At 43.8% G+C, this 19,296-nt stretch overlaps 1 protein-coding gene across 2 annotated transcripts in view; it reads left to right on the top strand.

Annotated features, from left to right (window-relative positions):
• LOC115074355 (bifunctional heparan sulfate N-deacetylase/N-sulfotransferase 3-like) overlaps nucleotides 1-19,296 on the top strand; it is a 416,141-nt gene that overhangs the window by 253,921 nt on the left and 142,924 nt on the right. For both annotated transcript variants that reach the window (XR_003852387.1, XM_029574134.1), the window contains exon 7: nucleotides 14,626-14,808. Coding sequence is in view for 1 of the 2 variants with exons in the window: in XM_029574134.1 (XP_029429994.1) it covers nucleotides 14,626-14,808 (183 nt within the window). In the remaining variant the exon portion in view is untranslated. The remainder of the gene's footprint in view (nucleotides 1-14,625; nucleotides 14,809-19,296) is intronic.

Below are 19,296 nucleotides of genomic sequence, written 5' to 3'. Positions count from 1 at the left end.
CCCCTTCAGAGAGTTCAATGCTAGACTTTTGTCTAGACCATCCTGCAAAAAGTCCAGCATTGTCCGTACCTGTGACCTGGACAGGGCTATGCTCCTCTTTCTACATCGAAATTCAAATACATTCCAGACCCTGCCTTGCATTAGGGATGTTGAACCTTTCCTTGAATTAATAGTGTGGCGACCTCTTCATGCCAAATAACTCCATTTCCTTAACTTCTTCCTCTCAATAGCCAATACCGATTTGGCTTCTCATCTCCACTGGGCCCTGCCTGAGTAAACCTCTAGCTGCTCTGAACCTGAGGGGGCTGTCACTGCTCAACCTTACAGTTTTGTTTCTCTGGTTTGCAGATATAAATTGACTAAGAGAAGAATTGTGTCCAATTCCTGGGCATCCAATGTTTACAAATTAAGCTATAGTTATACAGAGTGCAGCCACAATTCAAGTTTAATAATTCACTATTCATAGAAAGTTTATGTGATGTGATATTCTTTGTACAAAATTGTTTAAGTGCTAACCTGCTTTATGCTTTAACCTTTTCCCCTCTGTTATCAGTAAAATTATAAAAGCTTGCACTGTGCGGTGCCAGCTTTGTGTGCCCCCTGCCACTGAATGGGTGAATCGTACTTTGGGATTGGGGCTCGTGGAATGAAGCTGGTTCCCTATTTCCTGTTTTTGAATACCCGCACCCACTTCTATTGTCTACACGACTCCCGTGGAGTGGCGTGGTTTTTCCTTTCTGTGGCTGTCTTCTCCCCTCCCTTGGCATGCAAATGTACGGTTTTACCTGAGGGGGCACTACATTAGCAAAACAGAATTGAATTTAACATTGAACACACCTCGATTGACTCCATTATGAGACAACTTTCGTAGAAGATAGAGACATGATGGCAGAAAAAGATCATATGGCCTATCTAGCCTGCCATTCCCTTAACTTTTAAATGGGCCATTCACTCAATTATCCTGATGTTAACATGACAAACTTTATCCCTTTTTGAGGATAACTACAGGGTCTCTTTTATACAATACAGACTGATCTATGTGGTGGGCTGAGCCACAGTATATGTTGGATTGGTTGAGCAGCAAGTATTAAGATGAATGCCCAGAATTTGATATTTATTTCAAATGTTACTCATTGTAGTCCCAAAATCCTATTTAATAAGGTTTGAGAAGAATAATTTGGGCTTTATTTGGAGAGGGTGTCTCATGTTGTCTTCTATAAAAAATTCTATATAAATTTTTTATCCCAGTGAATACCGCCTGTTTCAACTCTTCCATAATCCTACTTAGTTAAGTGATTCCTGTACATTAGTCATCTGTACATAGTATCCCTCTTTTGAGTCATCTGTACATAGTATCCCTCTTTTCTGCCTTTCTCTCCCCTTATTTCTTCAAACTATGCCTTTCTCCCCTCCCTTCTTTATCCCCTTCCTCCCCCCTTATTTCTTTCAAACTTATGCCTTTCTCCCCCTCCCTTCCTTATCCCCTTTCTCCCCCCTTATTTCCTCAAACTATGCCTTTCTCCCCTTCCCTTCCTTATCCCCTTTTCCCACCCCCTCCTACCTTTCTACCTCTTACCCTCCCTCCCCCCCCCCTCACCCTGCCCCCTGGCTACCCTCCCCCCTCCCCCTCACCTACCCTCCTTCAAATCTCCACTCCTTGGTTTCATTAATATTGTTTATTTTGTTTTTGGGTTCTCTGTTTGTTGCTTCTCGTTTAGTAACATCTTATTGTTTCAATGTCATATTTGTTATATCGTTATACTGTATCTTCCAATTGAGTTCTTTGTAAACCGGCATGATGTGCTTCACGAATGTCGGTAAATAAAAATAAATAAATAAATAAATAAATAAATAAATACAGGCAGACTGGGAGTTTCCAGACCTGTTTTGGATATTATTATAGGGCACATCAAATTAGAGTCCTGTTTGACCAGGGAGCTTTTTCAAATAAGAAGAATTAGCTTAAAATCAAGCAGCACTATGTTAATGGAAACAATTTGTTGGAATCTGAAGAAATAACAAGTGTAAAAGGCTTGTGTTGATTATAGCCTAATCTCTGGGATAATCTTATCCAGCTAAAGACAAGAGATCCACATCTCTTGTTTCTCCAGTACGGTAAAGTTGAGCATTTGAGAATTGGACAATTTTATATCTTCCGTGCTCTTGTCTCTTTTGAGGTACTGCTTGAGAAATTCAGGTTACTTCAAAAGGATTATTTTGCAGCTCTTCAAGTACATCATTAAAAGCCTTCTTGGAGGGGATGAGTCCTAGATGGCTGCCATCTACTATGCAGCATGGGAAGCTCCTCGGATATGTGGCAGATTTTTTCTATTCTCTGGTTACCTTTTCTTAATATGGTACACAAACGAGAGTCAAAAGCTGGAGCTTACTTACTCTGCAGTTCCAACTTTGCCACTGTCTATGGGTCTGATGGTTGCCCATGTTGTACGTGGGCCTGAAGTTACCATTGGAGAAGGAGCCATTGGAGAGTTCAGGAGGGGAAGTAGAGCTCCCATCAGCGTTGCTGAGTCTGGCGGTGAGGATGCCCCTGGTGGATCCTATTGCTGTTTTTATGTCTGGGCTATGTCAGGCATCATCGTTGAGCAATGAGTCCCTTGCAACAGCCTTGAGTTCATTTCAGCAGAATCATTCGGTCATGCCGTTGCTGGAAATCCCAAGCCAATATGAACCTAGACAGAGGGGGTTTGTGTTGATGGCCAGACTTTTTCCACTATGACATCTGCTGCTCAGAAGAGTTTCCATACCTATACAATTTACCCTTGAAGCTATTTGGGATATTATAGAGAAATGTGGTAACACTATAGTGTTTTAACTTGTACCTTTGGATGAAAAGAGTCTTAATTTTGAAGAACATATACATGCTTTGGAAGGTTGTAAAGTGAATACTGATCGCCAACTTTTGGAGTTACAAACTAAGGGCCAGATTCATTAAGGCTTTTCTCCAATTTTGTGTCTATGGGAAAAACAGGTAGTAAGATGGAACAAGAAAATGTGCTGCAGGAATCTGTGGTTAAAGGGAATATCTCTATCTCAGCAAAAATGGAAAACCTTGAAAATATGATTAAAAGTAAGAACCTAAGATTTATTAATTCCCCTAAACTGCCTCTAGTATTGCCTAGGGAAATGTTCAGAAGGTATTTAGTTGAGATATTGGGAGATCCTGAACAATCTATCTTCTAGCATCTAAGATCCTACTATCTTCCTCTTTTAGAAAGAAAGAAGAGGTGGACAAGTGCTTACAGCCATTCCTGCAGCTGAAGATAATATTCATTAACTACTGCTCTCGAGACTTCGGATAGTGCGCTGGCAAAACCATCTACTTTGATTGTTACTTTTGTTCTTGAACCGGACAGAAAATCGGACAGTAAACCTCTAGCTGCTCTGAACCGGACAGTAAACCTCTAGCTGCTCTGAACCTGAGGGGGCTGTCACTGCTCAACCTTACAGTTTTGTTTCTGTGGTTTGCAGATATAAATTTTATTTATTTCCGAAGCTGTAATGAAACCTCCTTGAAGTTTAAGGTCAAGGTGTTTTCAGACGCTGCAAAACAGACACAAGAGAAGCGCAGGCAGTTTCTTCTTATGATAGCTAGGGTGTTGCGTTAGGAGGGCTTTTTTTCTTAAGCTCCCCTGTAAATGTTGTATTAGATACAATGAAGTTTCTTATATTTTTTAGAGACTAGTCAGCTGTCTCGGTTCTTAAGTGACAAGGTTGTCTAGCCTGAGCTCTCATCCTGCTTCTAGCGAAAGGGTATCATTAGAGCGTCCAGTTTTTAGTTTATGGCCACAATGTAGTATTTTCTTCGTTATTGTATTTCTTGGGGCTGTATAATTGTACCCGCCCCTCTTTTTTCTTATTTTAAGGATTTGTTTTAAGACTTGGATATGTTTATTACTTGGATGTTTCTTTGTTATGTATTATTTCATCATTCAAGTCCTATTTATTCAGTTTCAAGATTAATGTCTTGATTGTATTTGAAAAGCAAGTACAAATTGGAAAAAAAAGCTTTCTTGATGCCCTTCTGACTCCTTATTTATTTATTTATTTATTGACTTTTCTATACCGGTATTTGGCAGAGCCGTCATATCGGTTTACATCATGTCATGTTACAGTTAAAGCACATAGCAGTGCGCACAAATGTACACCTGATTTTATAACATGCGTGTGCTTCCGCGCACATGTTATAAAATCCGGGGTCGGTGAGCTCAAGGTGCACACTTGTGCACCTTGTGCGCGCCAAGCCCTAGGGGAGCCCTGATGGCTTTCCCTATTCCCTCCGCTCCCCCCCTACCTTCCCCTATCTAACCCATCCCCCAGCCCTACCTTTATCCCCCCCCTACCTTTGTTTCAGGAGTTACGTCTGCCTCTGGCAGGCGTAACTTGCGCGCTCTGGCCAGCTGCCAGCGTGCCATCCCCCGGCACAGCCTCTGTGCCGGAGACCTTGGTCCCGTTCCTGGACCGGCACCATGCCCACGGCCCCACCCCTTTTTCAAAGCCCCGGGACCTACGCGCGACCTATGCAAAATAGGCTCGGCGCGCGCAGGAGGGTTTTTAAAGGGTTACACGTGTATATTACGTGCATAACCCTTTGAAAATCTACCCCATAGAAAGTAACATTACAAACAATAAAACAATGTTGCTAAAAATTTTAACTTCCAATACACATTATAATAAAAGGTCCTAAACATGTAAACACATATTACTGAACATTCGAAAGACAGTCTTACTCATCATCGCTTCCCAATTGGTTCTTGTTTCTCAATTACTGTCACTTTCATTGAATACCTGGTGAAACAGCCAAGTTTTAACCATTTTTCTAAAAGTTGCTATATTTGTTTCAAGTCGCATCTCCACTGGTAAACTGTTCCAAATTTTTGGGCCGGCAAGAGATAAGGCTCTTTCTCTTACTGCTGCTAGTTTTGCTGACACCATCGAGAAGACCTTTATTGGCAGATCGTAAGTTTCTTTGAGGTGTATGTAACTGTATTGCGGCATTCAGCTATTCCACCTGTATTGCGGCGTTCAGCCATTCCATTTCCACCTATGAAGAATGCATAATGACTTAAACTGTGCCTGCTGTTCAACTGGTAACCATTGGAGCTCCTTAAGTATAGGGGTAATATGTATGCTCTTTTCTGTTAGTACCTGTCAGTAGGGATGTGCAGAGCAAAATTTTATGTTCATATTTTTTATGTCCGAAAGGGGGTCCCACTTGCGGCCAATATGGACATAAAAAAAATCCAATGAGTTGGGTATATGTACATATGTGCAAAAAAAAAATTTAAACCCCCTCACCCTCCTTAATCCCCCCCCCAGACTTACCACAACTCCCTGGTGATCGAGCGAGGAGTGAGGACGTCATTTCTGCAATCCTTGGCGAGAAGCATGTGACGTCGGTGGCACGTCGAGTGACGCGGCGTCACGTGATTCCCGGCTCGTTCGCGCCGGACGGCTCGTTCGGCCCAAAAAGAACTTTTGGCCAGCTTGGGGGGGCCTCCTGACCCCCCCAAGCTGGCCAAAAGTTCTTTTTGGGCCGAACGAGCCGTCCGGCGCGAACTTGCCGGGAATCACGTGACGTCGCGTCTGAGTGACGCGGCGCCACGTGATTCCCGGCGAGTTCGCGCCGGACGGCTCGTTCGGCCCAAAAAGAACTTTTGGCCAGCTTGGGGGGGTCAGGAGGCCCCCCCAAGCTGGCCAAAAGTTCTTTTTGGGCCGAACGAGCCGTCCGGCGCGAACGAGCCGGGAATCACGTGACGCCGGCGTCACTCGACGTGCCGCCGACGTCACATGCTTCTCGCCAAGGATTGCAGAAATGGCGTCCTCACTCCTCGCTCCATCACCAGGGAGTTGTGGTAAGTCGGGGGGGGGGATTAAGGAGGGTGAGGGGGGTTATATTTTTATTTTGGCTCAACAATCGCGATTTCCCACATATCGAACATATCTATGTTCGATATGTGGGAAATCCGATCGTTTATGTCGAATCAATTTTTTAAGTAAAAAAAAATATGAGTTGCGTTTTACTAATGCGGTCAATCCGAATGCACACCCCTACCTGTCAGTATTCGAGCAGCCGCATTTTGCATTATTTGCAAAGGTCGGATTGTTGAGTATGGTAAGCCGAGCAACAGCGCGTTGCAGTAATCGATGGATGAAAAAATTAAGGCCTGAAGCACCGTTCTGAAGTCTTTTTGGCTTTAGTAGGGGTTTCTCCTCAATATAAGCAGTTTATAATACCCTTCTTTCGTTTTGCTAGCTATGTGATTTTTGAAGGTTAATTCTTGATCTATTTCAACCCCGAGATCTCTAATTGATGATGACGTCTTGGTCTGGCAGTTTTCATAGTTAAGTGTCAGATTACAGTTATTTGGTGACATTTTTCTTTCTAGTACTATTATTTCTGTCTTTGCGATATTAATACTGAGTTTCAATTGGTTTAGCAGTTGTTTGATTACATTGAGGTAAAGTGATATTAGTTGAAAGGCATTCTCTAATGTGTCAGTAACCGGAATTAAGATCTGTATGTCATCGGCATACAAATAATACTTTAATCCGAGTCCTGATAGTAGATGGCATAACGGAAGTACGTAAATATTAAATAAGGTCGCTGACAACACAGAGCCTTGCGGTACTCCAATGTCAAGGTTAATAACTTCGGAAGAGCTATTGTCAATCTTAACTTGATATGTTCTGTTATTTGAAAATGATGTTAACCTTTTTAATGGTTTACTACATATTTTTAATGGTTTACTACATATGGTTTACTACATATTTTTAATGGTTTACTACATATGTTTTATGTTAATTTATAGTTTGGAATTTTTGTTAACTTATTGTTTGATTACTTAATTCTGTCCTATCTTCCGACATCCATGTTTTTACTCTCCCTGTTTTAATGTAACTTCTCATTTCCACTTATACGTTAATTGGTTTTTTCCCCTTGTTCTAATGTAAACCGGTACGATAAGACCTGGTCTTGAGTGTCGGTATAGTAAAAGAAGTTAAATAAATAAATAAATAAATAAATAAATAAATAAATAAATATTCCAATTTCAGTTAATCTGTTGACCATAATTTTATGGTCGACAGTGTCAAATGCTGCTGAGAGGTCAATCATCAGCAATAGAAATTTCTTTCCAGTATCGAATCCTCTTAAAACATAATCATGTAGGGAAAGTAATAAAGTTTTGGTATTTAGGTTTTTTCAAAAGCCAAACTGTGTCAGATAGAGAATCTCATTAGTTTCAAGGTGTTCATTTAGTTGTTTTAAAACCACTTTTTCAATAATTTTTGCCAGAAATGGGAGATTCAAAATTGGTCAATAATTACATAGGATTTTATTGTCAAGATTTTTTTTTTCAAATTAGGTTTGATATTGGCTTGTTTTAGTTCAGAAGGTATAAACCCTTCATCGAGCGATAAATTGGTGATAATAGCAATTGTCGGGGCAATGGTTTGTACCATCTATTTTAATGTTGAAATTGGAATCTCATCCATGGGATGTTGTGCAGGATTTAAATTCCGAATTAATTTGGTCACTTCATCTATAGATGTTTCTTTAAATTCGGACCAGTTTGGTACATCATATTTATTTAATTTAACTTCTTGGGTAGAAGTTTTGTCAAAACTAGAGGTGATCACATCTGTTTTGTTTTTGAAACCGCTAAATCCTGACTGAGATTTTGGTTGGTGTTTGTCACAGGTTGATTTGGATCGGCAATTAGTTTGTTTACTATTTCAAATAGAACTTTGGGATTTCCTGAGAATTTTTCTATTTTTTAACTGTAATATTCTTTCTTAGTGTTATTTCTTAAGTTCTTATATTGGGCTAATACTATCCTATAATTTGTGAGAGTTAAGGTATATTTTTTCTTTCTCCATACGCTTTCTTTAGCCTTAAGTTTTTGTTTCATTTCCTTAATGTTGTTATTATATCATGGGTTTGAGTTTTATTTCATTGTTATGTATTTCGTTTTTACTGGATTATGGTCATTAGCTATTTGTTTTGTGGTTGAGAGCCATGATATATTTGAGATGTCTATAGTGGGCAGTTGTTGTTCTAAAAATATTTGTGTTGTGTCGGTGTTAAAGGGAGGTCGAAAGTTGAAAGAGAAATTTGTGGTAAGTTGCTGAGCATTATTTTTATTGAAGACTATGTTTGCCTTGATTAGAAAGTGGTCCGACCATGGGATCGGTGTGTATTTCGTATGAATTTCTTTCACTAAAAGAAATGCAAAAGGACCAATTTCTAGTACACAGGATCCACCCATCCAGTCTGATTTTCAGGATATCCATCATGTACATGCATGAAGGAAACTTGCACGCGCTGTATGCAAATCTCTCTCTTGCATATTCATTGTGAATATCCCGAGAACTTGACTGGCTGGGTGTGTCCAAAGGACTGGGTTGAGAACTCCTGTTCTAGTCTATATAGGTCACAGAGAAATGACCACCTACTCCAGTTAAAATACACGGTCAGCTCTGGAAAAGGATGTGGGTTATGAGATGATTTAAAATTAGGATTAATGTGAGTGGATCGCCTACATCAATGGCAGTGTTGGAAAAGGGCTGAAGATAATGACGAGGAATGCACACGATGTGTCCCAGCTCCTCCCCCAGCTGCTGGAGGCATTGTGAGATTACATTGCGGGGAGGGGGGTCATTATAATAGCAAAGTCTGCAGGGTGCATTTATCTGCGAACTTTGCACTCGTTGTCAAAGTGAAATCATGTGTGTGCTTCTTCTTTCAAAAGAAAACCTGCCTGCACACAAATTTACACCTGCTAAGTTGTGCGAGGAGCTTTTTCCGAGAAAACGTTGCAAGAATGCTTTTGTAAATTCAAAAGTTATAGGGATAAGCGCAAACCCTTATGCCATCCCGATTCCGGGAACGCCTCCCCCCTACACACGTGCATTTATCCCCATAGAGGGCAGAGCTGTTCTACAAGCCATTTCCATTTCACGCTGTTGACCAGTCCACACCTGCAGGATTCCACTGCTTGCCAGTGGGTGAAGGCAGAACTTTTTCCACTTTTTTTTTCTGCTTATGTCATATATGTTATATATCCTGAGATAGCCGGTAGGTTCTTCAGTAGCTCTCTGCCTACAGTTAGGTGGGGGTTAGCTAGGAACTATAAAAAAAAAAAGAGAGAAGAAGTAACAGGACAAGGAAGTAGACTCTGGGAGGCACCCTGCCTCACCTTTTGAAGAAAAAAAAAAAAGCCCGGCGTAGTCCTAAGCAAGCCGAGGACTGCAGAGGGCAGTTCCAGGAGGGGGAGGCACACGCTCAGAGAGAGCGGTGCATCCAGCGGCAAGATGCATGACTGAGAGGGACCGGAAATGCGCACAATGTGGCACAAGGAGGAGGAGCTCTATCATGGGCTCCTTTTGCCTCTGCTGTGATGGCTGTGAATCGCCAGAAAACAGACAGCGGAGAGGAGGAGAGGGGCGGGCTGCAAGCAGATGTGCCGCCGACGCTGGCTCAGAGGAAGCCACGAGAGCAGCTTGATCGGGAAAGGGTCCATCATGGGGCGATGCAGCCGAGGTGCAGGCAGGCCCTGAGAAGCCCTAGAGGGAAGCGCAGGAAACTGAGGTTTCCACAGAATTTATCTTGCTAATGAAGAAAGAAAAGCCAAAGTGGCTACATTAGAAGGTCCCCCGAGAAGTAGTTCCCCATTGGGCTCCCAACACACGCCAGGGTTAAAGAAACCCAGGACAGAGGGAACTCTCCTGCCTCGCCCTTCCCTGGTGGTTTGGAAAGTGATGCAGGGGATTTGTAACTCCCAGCGGAAGCTCCTGCGGGTGAGGAGGGGAGTGAAGGAGGAGAAAGAACTGAGCCTCCTTATAGTAAAGATCATGCAAACCTTAAGTCTGCAGGAGTCGGGCAAGGAGAGTGAGGAGGAAAAGAGCGTGCACGGGGAGCCAGTCCTGAGAGGTAGAAGGAGACCAGCAAAAGCCTGTCCCCTCCACCCTGCTATAGAGGAAACGATTGCTCAATTCCGCCCTTCTGGGGCTCCCTGCAGGTTACCCCTATACTTCATTACAACAGGTTACTCCAGGGCACATTTTTTAGTTTAAATTTAAAGTCTTTAGCTATTCTTTATCTAAAATAAAAAAGAACCCCCCATAGGCAAGTTGTGTCTGTTCATCTGTGACAAGCATGCGTGGCAGAAACAACTGAATAAACTTGCATGAAGCTGGATATTTGATACTTCACTATCAATAGGAGTAGCTGAGCTCATGAACATAGAGCAGTTTTCAATAACCTCTCAATCCCAGGGCTATTCTCTGTAAAATATCCTAGTTTCGAACATGTCAAATCTATAAGGTCTGAATCTTGGGGCAATTATTTTGGATATCCCTGACAAGGGGCCCTTGATTCACCCCACCAGTGGGCTTCTTCAGTGGGGACACTTACCAGCTCTTTCACAAATGTAAATGCCCCTCTCATCTCCAGTAAATGTGAAGGCAAAAAGGTTTTGTACCGTGGGCCTTCATATCTCATACTGCTGCTTTACTACCAGGCCGCTCAATGTTTAAGTTGTGTATGATCTGAACTACCCTGGAGAGGTTATGTACCCGTTTTGGATAGTGTGACAGGAGAGTATTGTATACATATATGTTATACAGTGAAATATGATATATCATGGTGAGGTATTTTTCAATGGTGCGTGTGAGAGTATATGAATATGGGAAGAAGGGTTAGGTTATGGATGGATGGGGTAATGCTTTTAGATGTTGAGTGGAATAGTGTTAATATTTTGAGTAATATAAAATATGTATGTGGGTTGTTCATACATTTGTAAACATGATTAAACATTGTAATATATAAAACTGTGATAATATTGGTTTGGGTTGTACACGTTGTCAATACAGATTAATTGAATTGTGTGTTAGAGTGCAATCTTTTGTTCAAATTTCCAACATTAGTGGATGTATGTTAGATTTATAGTAAAGGTTTATATATCCAAAAAATTGAGAGAGTTACTTGGGAATGTAAAAATCACATGGCTGTCCCTCGAAGGAGGTAAGGACCCAAGTGATGGTGAAAGCTCACTGTCAGCGCAATCAGGACTGTGCTGAAATCCGCAGCAAAACGTTTTCCAGCATGGCTGCCCTGTTAGTCCACTAGAGTGCAGGAAAACAATGTGAGAAATGTCAGGCCAGAGGTTTTTACTGGGCTAACTTCATTTATTCACTAGCTTTCGGGAGCTAACGCCTCATTCGTTCGTCAGCAGGTGAGACGATGCCTGATCACAGGCGGATCACTGAGTACATTATAAGGGGGACTGTGAAGGTGGAGGGCGGGGGCCAGCGAGGACCCTTGCAAGGCTGACAGAGGAAAGAGCTCTGCCGTAGCTGTGCTGGGACGACGCACCGTCCCACGGTGTTGCCAGAAATAGCGTGCGGGCACAGAAATATACACACATCTGTTCAGGTTTGAAAAGGTCACCTGTTCAGCAGAAAATATGTGGCATTCCTTGCCCAAGGGGGGATAGCAGCATGGAAAGAAATCAAATGAAAATGTTGCACCGCCTCCATATTTTCCCTTTCTGCAGCCCAGCTAAATAAAATCCAGTCTCAGGTATCACATCGCGCCCTTCAGGTGGCAAAGGTTCGGGGGTCAGGGTTTCCGTCAGAGATCGTTACAGATCCAGAGGGAATGTGGAATCTTTGGCCAGAGAATGAGAGGAAAGTTTGGGATCACGATCATCCTGTGTCTGTACACAAATTATAAAAGGCTGGTCCAATCATTATTCTATGCTGAATACGTGAAAATAGACAGCAGCTGGGCAGTGGCAGAAGGCCAGGACTGGAACCCAAGCAGTGCAGGCAGCCAGAGCAGTGCTGCGAGCAAGCCTAACCCTGGCATGTGCTCAGCTTTAACAGGGAAATGGATTACATATAACACACACCGCACTTCCCAGGACTGGCAGCAGGCCCTGGAGTTCCCCCCCTATTCCCACTGCTCAGGAGCAGCCAGCGTCCTTCATCCGGTCCCTGCCACTCCGTCCTGTCAGCATCCCAGCCTGGCTATGACCGGTGTCGTTGGACACCGAAGCAATGGGAGGGAAGTGACTTCAGATCACGTGGAATGAGTGATGGGGACAAGATTTTGGAGATGGAGAATTGCACCTTGGGCATTTTGGTTTGTTTGTTTGTTTTTTAACTCTTGGGTGGCATGCCAGGGTGATCATGGCTTGTTTTGTTTTCAGCTGTGCTACCCGGCTAAGTTTGGCGGGGGAATCCAGCTGCATGCTGTGTGACATTTAGCCAGATTTTCAGATGAGAATTAACCGGTCTAAAAATAACTGGTTAACAGTAACATGTGCTTCTTGGCAGCCTTTTGAAAAATGATGCCATATTACTGTGTGTACCAGACATGTAAATTAACCCCATGTTACTGTCTACGTACCAGACATGTAAATTAACCCCATGTTACTGCGTGTGTGTACCAGACATGTAAATTAACCCCATGTTACTGCATGTGTACCAGACATGTAAATTAACCCCATGATACTGCATGTGTGTACCAGACATGTAAATTAACCCATGTTACTGTGTGTGTACCAGACATGTAAATTAACCCCATGTTACTGTGTATGTACCAGACATGTAAATTAACCCCATGTTACTGTGTGTGTGTACCAGACATGTAAATTAACCCCATGTTACTGTGTATGTACCAGACATGTACATTAACCCCATGTTACTGTGTGTGTACCACACATGTAAATTAATCCCATGATACTGCGTGTGTGTACGACATGTAAATTAATCCCATTTTACTGCATGTGTGTGTGTACCAGACATGTAAATTAACCCCATTTTACTGCATGTGTGTGTGTACCAGACATGTAAATTAATCCCATGATACTGCGTGTGTACGACATGTAAATTAATCCCATTTTACTGCATGTGTGTGTGTACCAGACATGTAAATTAACCCCATGATACTGCGTGTGTGTACGACATGTAAATTAACCCCATGCCACTGTGTGTGTATCAGACATGTAAATTAACCCCATGTTACTGTGTGTGTGTGTACCAGACATGTAAATTAACCCCATGTTACGTTACTGTGTATGTACCAGACATGCAAATTAACCCCATGTTACTGCGTGTGTGTGTACCAGACGTAAATTAACCCCATGTTACTGTGTTTGTGTGTGTACCAGACATGTAAATTAACCCCATGTTACTGCGTGTGTACCAGACATGTAAATTAACCCCATGATACTGCGTGTGTGTACCAGACATGTAAATTAACCCATGTTACTGTGTATGTACCAGGCATGTAAATTAACCCCATGTTACTGCGTGTGTGTACCAGACATGTAAATTAACCCCATGATACTGCGTGTGTGTACCAGACATGTAAATGAATCCCATTTTACTGCGTGTGTGTGTGTACCAGACATGTAAATTAACCCCATGTTACTGTGTATGTACCAGACATGTAAATTAACCCCATGTTACTGCGTGTGTACCAGACATGTAAATTAACCCCATGATACTGCGTGTGTGTACCAGACATGTAAATTAACCCATGTTACTGTGTGTGTGTGTGTACCAGACATGTAAATTAACCCCATGATACTGCGTGTGTGTACCAGACATGTAAATGAATCCCATTTTACTGCGTGTGTGTGTGTACCAGACATGTAAATTAATCCCATGATACTGCGTGTGTGTACGACATGTAAATTAATCCCATTTTACTGCATGTGTGTGTGTACCAGACATGTAAATTAACCCCATTTTACTGCATGTGTGTGTGTACCAGACATGTAAATTAATCACATGATACTGCGTGTGTGTACGACATGTAAATTAATCCCATTTTACTGCGTGTGTGTGTGTACCAGACATGTAAATTAACCCCATTTTACTGCATGTGTGTGTGTACGACATGTAAATTAACCCCATGCCACTGTGTGTGTATCAGACATGTAAATTAACCCCATGTTACTGTGTATGTACCAGACATGCAAATTAACCCCATGTTACTGCGTGTATGTACCAGACATGTAAATTTACCCCATGCCACTGCATGTGTGTGTATCAGACATGTAAATTAACCCCATGTTACTGCCTGTGTGTGTACCAGACATGTAAATTAACCTCATGCCACTGCGTGTGTGTACCAGACATGTAAATTAACCCCATGTTACTGCATGTGTGTGTACCAGACATGTAAATTAACCCCATGTTACTGTGTGTGTTTGTGTGTGTTTGTTTGTCTGTAACACTTTTAAATTTGCTTTAGGTTATTAGCAGACATTTCACAATTCACTTTTGCACAAGGAGACATCTGAAAACTAGTTGAACGTCATCGTGAGCTTCAGTCTTGTGTGCACTGCCCTTGTCCGGACAATGCGACATGGGAAGGTACCAGGAGCACAGCTCTATCCCACATGCACAGAAGACTGAACTTTTAAACATGCAGCTTATAATAACCGACACTTTTTCTCTTTGTCCTAAAATTTCTTCAGTTTTCCAAGAAGAATAATATGAGCAAGAGGGGAGCCCTTAAGGATGTGGCCACACTGCCACCCAGTGGCGCTGTGGAAGAATTACTGTTTTGTCCGCTTTTTGTCTTTCAAGGTCAGTATCTTCATGACCCACTTATCTAACTACGGGAATGACCGCCTGGGCTTGTACACCTTCCTCCACCTGGCCAACTTTGTCCAGCGTTGGACCCACCTGAAGCTTCAGACGCTGCCCCCGGCTCTGCTGGCTCACAAGTACTTTGAGCTCTTCCCTGAGCAAAAGGATCCCCTCTGGCAGGTAAGAGATAAAGAGGGAATCAGAAACTGATGTTGGAGAATATTATTGGGCTTGGAAGACAGAAGGGAGGGAGATGTTCTAACACTGGACTGGGAGAAAACAGGGCGGGATTGCTGGCACGTTCTGCACACTACATGGTTAAAGTATGCAGGGTGCACACTGCATGTGTGATGTTTCAGTTGTATGCCACCCTTTTCCAACAAAAGATTCAACATGAAGCAGTTTACAGCAGCCAGAATGCAATAATAAAATGCAACATAGACGAATAGGGTTAGCTGCCATGGGAACTATTCAGTGTAATAACCGTGGGGTTTAGTCCTTGGACAGATGTGATGGAGGTGCAGAGGCTGCACTATCTGCATGCAGATCTCTCTAATGAGGAATTGGCTGGAATCAGAGGTGCTCTCCCCCCATATCCAGCATCCAGAAAATCTGCCCTCACTCCCGCAAGGGATGTGAAGGACCAGGTGTGGGTGGATTAAATTGGGACCCAGTAGCATAAGACATGTGAAACAGATTTCTCTCCCACCCCCCAATGCCTTCACTGAACTGGAAAAAGAAGACCCTACCCAAACAGACATCTGTTGTAGTGAAAGAGCTGAAGGGAATCCCAGGTCCTTCTGGGGGAGACTCCGTTATCAGAAGCATTGACTTGGGGGACCAGGATCTTCACTGATATTCTGGGTACATTTACCTCCCACCTATTCAAACATTGGAAGATGTCCCAAAACACAGTATCAGGGTAGGCACAGCAGGGTGGGACTTGAATGAAGTGGAAGTTTGTAGGCTGAGCTTCTACGGCTGCCAGCTGGGAGCAGCAAAGGCCAGGACTGTGTGGGCCATAAGATTACGATATTTGTGCAGGATGGTGTCACTCTTTCAGCGTCTGCAGTGCTACGGCCCTGCGTTTTCCACAGGTCAATCAAAACGGGTCAAGGGACAACAGCTTTAGTCAGGCTAGAGGACGTTCAGCGGGGGTAAACTGGTTGGCTTATGGACAGCCGATGTTAATGGGATATGCAAGTCACTCTAAGGATAGGGATTTTTAATAATTTGTATTTAGACTTGATTAATCGCCTATCCATGAATATATAAACAAATGAAATCATTAACGCAGAAGAAACATCATAAATACATAAGTAATTTAAACAATCATGGCATCGTTACCATTTCAGCACATCCACATAAATCAAGCTGCAAGAACTAATAAAACCATAGAGATTAACAAATAAATCCATCAGACTTTAAATTAAATATTACATCAGGTACAGCCCTGGAAAGCCCAAGTATAAATGTAAGACTTCAAAATTTTCTAAACCTGACATAATAATGCTTTACACATAGTTCCCTAGAAGAGCATTCCAGAGAGAGGAACTGCACATGCAAAGCCTCTGCATTTGCTCTGAACCCATTTGTACAAAGATGGAAATCATTTCCTGATCTTAAAGCAAATAACTTAGGCCTATGCCATGTAAGGCCTTAAAGGTCAAGCATAGAGCCTTAAACTGGACCCTGAAATGAAGGCTAACCAGAATGTAGGGTCAATGATCTTCAGATCAACGAGCAGCGGTGTTCGGTTCTAGTGGTAAAGTGTAAGTACTTTTAGCAAGAATGCTCGGCAGAAAAGAGCTGCAGTGGTCAGTCCTGGAGATTATTAAGGATTGTACTACTCATATAAACGGAGAGCTACTCAAACCATGGTTTAAGGTGACAAAGCATGGGAAGATGAAGCAAGCATTCCCAGCAATGGTAAGAACTTGTTCTCACATCTAAGAGATGACACTAGCAAAACTCCCAACAGGGGGGTGGACAAGCACATACCAAATCGTCTAAAACTGCACTTCAGAAGGAGGCAGCAGACTTACTAACCCAGGCTAAGAGACAACCTATTGGCATTTATCCAACCAGACATTGCTGCTAGAAAAGTATTTATGTTTTAAAGAAAGGTAAAAAAATTGCCTAATTAGGAGGAATATATTTGAGGGTCAAAATTAAAACCGAGTGATCTAATTATTGACAATAAAAGAGTTACTATAAATAGAATTGCTCCTTAAGGAACTCCACAATCCAGCTGAAAAGAAGTGAAAGTCTTTCCACTTCATAAAAAAGACTGAGACCTTTCTAAAAGGAAGGACCGAAACCATTGATCAGCGCTACCAAGGTCATGCAGCCTAGTCATAAGAACATAAGAAATTGCCTTGCTGGGTCAGACCAAGGGTCCATCAAGCCCAGCATCCAGTTTCCAACAGAGGTCAAACCAGGCCACAAGAACCTGGTGTTATGTGCGGCCTCGAAAGGCCTTGCATTCTGTTATGTTAGGGGTGTTTTAGTGTGCCCTTGGGCCACAGCCCGGGCCCAGACCTTCAGGGCCGTGCCGAGGGTTGACGGTGGCTCCGCATGGCTAATGGGCTGACCCTCTGCCAGGCCTGCAAGCTCCCAAGGCCAACATCCAAGGATGTTGGAAGTTGGATGGTCCTCCGACCATTCCGAGCCCTTTCGGACCTGCTGCGAGCAGCATGGAGCAGCAGGCCTGGCCTGAGGTTGAGGGCAGATGGAGGCCTTGACATGAAGACAGGACTATGGTCGATGCGGCGGCATCGCAGACAAGACACTTGACAACAGCTGGGTTGATGCATCGGCATCACGGACGAGGAACTTGACAACAGCAGGGTTGATGCATCGGCATCCTTGACGAAGACACTTGGCTGATGCGACGGCATCACAGGCATGACAAGGACTTTGACATCCAAACAGGCAAGACACAAGGCATGGACATTGGCACTGTCTCTCAGGGCGCCCTACTCAGGCCACCAGGGGAACTGAGTCGCAGACCACCATGTCCCACTACGCGCCCTACACAGCCCTTGCAGGTTGGTTACAGACCACGAGGAGAATGGGACAGCGCAGGAAAGGTCCAGGCAGAGAGGGACTCCAATGACAAAGCCGGTGTCACCCAAAGCTCCCTCTGAGGCTGGCGGGAACGGAGGCTCAGGAGCACAGGACACACAGTCCACCTGTAGGCTGGTCCACTCAGGCACAACCTCATCCGAGGGACCCCTGGCTTCACAGGTACCGGAAGGCTCAAGAGCACTGCAGACGAAGACACAGGGAAGAACATCCTGGACAGGAAGACACAGCAGGACGTGGGAAATCATGGCGGAACATCAGAACATGGTCAGGGACCTCAGGCAGGACATCGAGATATGAAGACATAGTACGAAGGCAGACGAGACGAGGAGCTCCACGAAGAACAGAAAACCTTACAAGGCTCTGGCAAGCAGGAGCCTCCAGAGGGAAGTCACCACGATGCAAGGTGAAGAACAGACTGACGAAGCAGCCCTTTAAAGGGGTTAAGGCAGGAAGTCCACTTGAAGGTGGGGCCAGCACACTTCCTGTGCCTGGCCCTTTAAATCTGGCAGAAATGCGCAGGCCGGCGCCTAAGGAGCAGGAAACAAGGGCTGTGCAGGACCATGGCCAGCGGCCTGCACAGCATCCGTGCGTCAGACGCAGGCAGGGCCTGAGGAGCAGGCCCTGAGGTCGACAGCGGCTCCAGCCGCTGCGGGGAGCCCCGGGGGTGGCTCCAGCCGCCGGATGGCACCGGGGCTTTCGGCCTAGCGCCGTGAAGATGGAGAAAGCATCAGGGGCTGTCCCAGCCCCACGGGAAGAGGCAAGACGGCCGCAGTTCCGACCGCGGAAGCGGTGATGATCCAGGGCGGCCTCCAGGCCACGAGGGGCAAGCGAGACCGCGGCTCCAACCACGTGAAAAGGCCCGACGGTGGCGTCCTGCCACATCGGGTGAAGAAGCAGCGTGGGGAGGTAAGTCTGCTCGCGGGAAAACCCGCGGGCAGTGCGGTTCATGACACCTGGCAAGTAAGTCAGTAAGATTTCATGATCCACTTTGTCAAGGGAGCAGTCAAGTCTCGTAAAATCAACACAAAAGTATCATCTTTAACTAAACATGGTCCAAGATCACAACCAAAGGACTAATATTGCCTGTGTACTATAACCCCAATGTAAACTGGATTGGTAGAAGCCTATAAACAATTGTTCTGTTCCAGAAAAGCTTCAAGCTGGACCAATACTGCACTCTCAATGAGCTTAGAAAGACTTGAGAGGTTGGCCACTGCTCAATAGTTATCTACTAAGTTCAGGTCTAAAGAGGGCTCTTTTAAAAACAGCTTCCAAACAGCATGCTTACAAGTCTTAGGAAGTACTGCCTCACCCAAAGACTAATTTATAATTCCACCTAGGACATCTGCAGAGGTGACAAGGGTCCAAGCGACAAGTTGTGGCTTCAGCTTATTTAATATGGCCACTGTATTCTCGACTTCTAAAGTATCAAAAGAAGTCCAATCACTTTCCAAAAGGTTGCCCAAGACTACATTTCGACAATAGCAGTCAAAGAAGAAGAATGCTGTCAAATCTTAGTGATCTTATCAACAAAATGATGAACAAAATCATCACATTGCAAGATACAGTGCAATAAGT

This window comes from Rhinatrema bivittatum, chromosome 1, assembly GCF_901001135.1.
Source record: "Rhinatrema bivittatum chromosome 1, aRhiBiv1.1, whole genome shotgun sequence".
In the NCBI taxonomy this organism is placed as follows: domain Eukaryota; kingdom Metazoa; phylum Chordata; class Amphibia; order Gymnophiona; family Rhinatrematidae; genus Rhinatrema; species Rhinatrema bivittatum.
The sequence above is the reverse complement of the archived record's forward strand: the minus strand, read 5'-3'. Positions and strand labels throughout refer to the sequence as shown.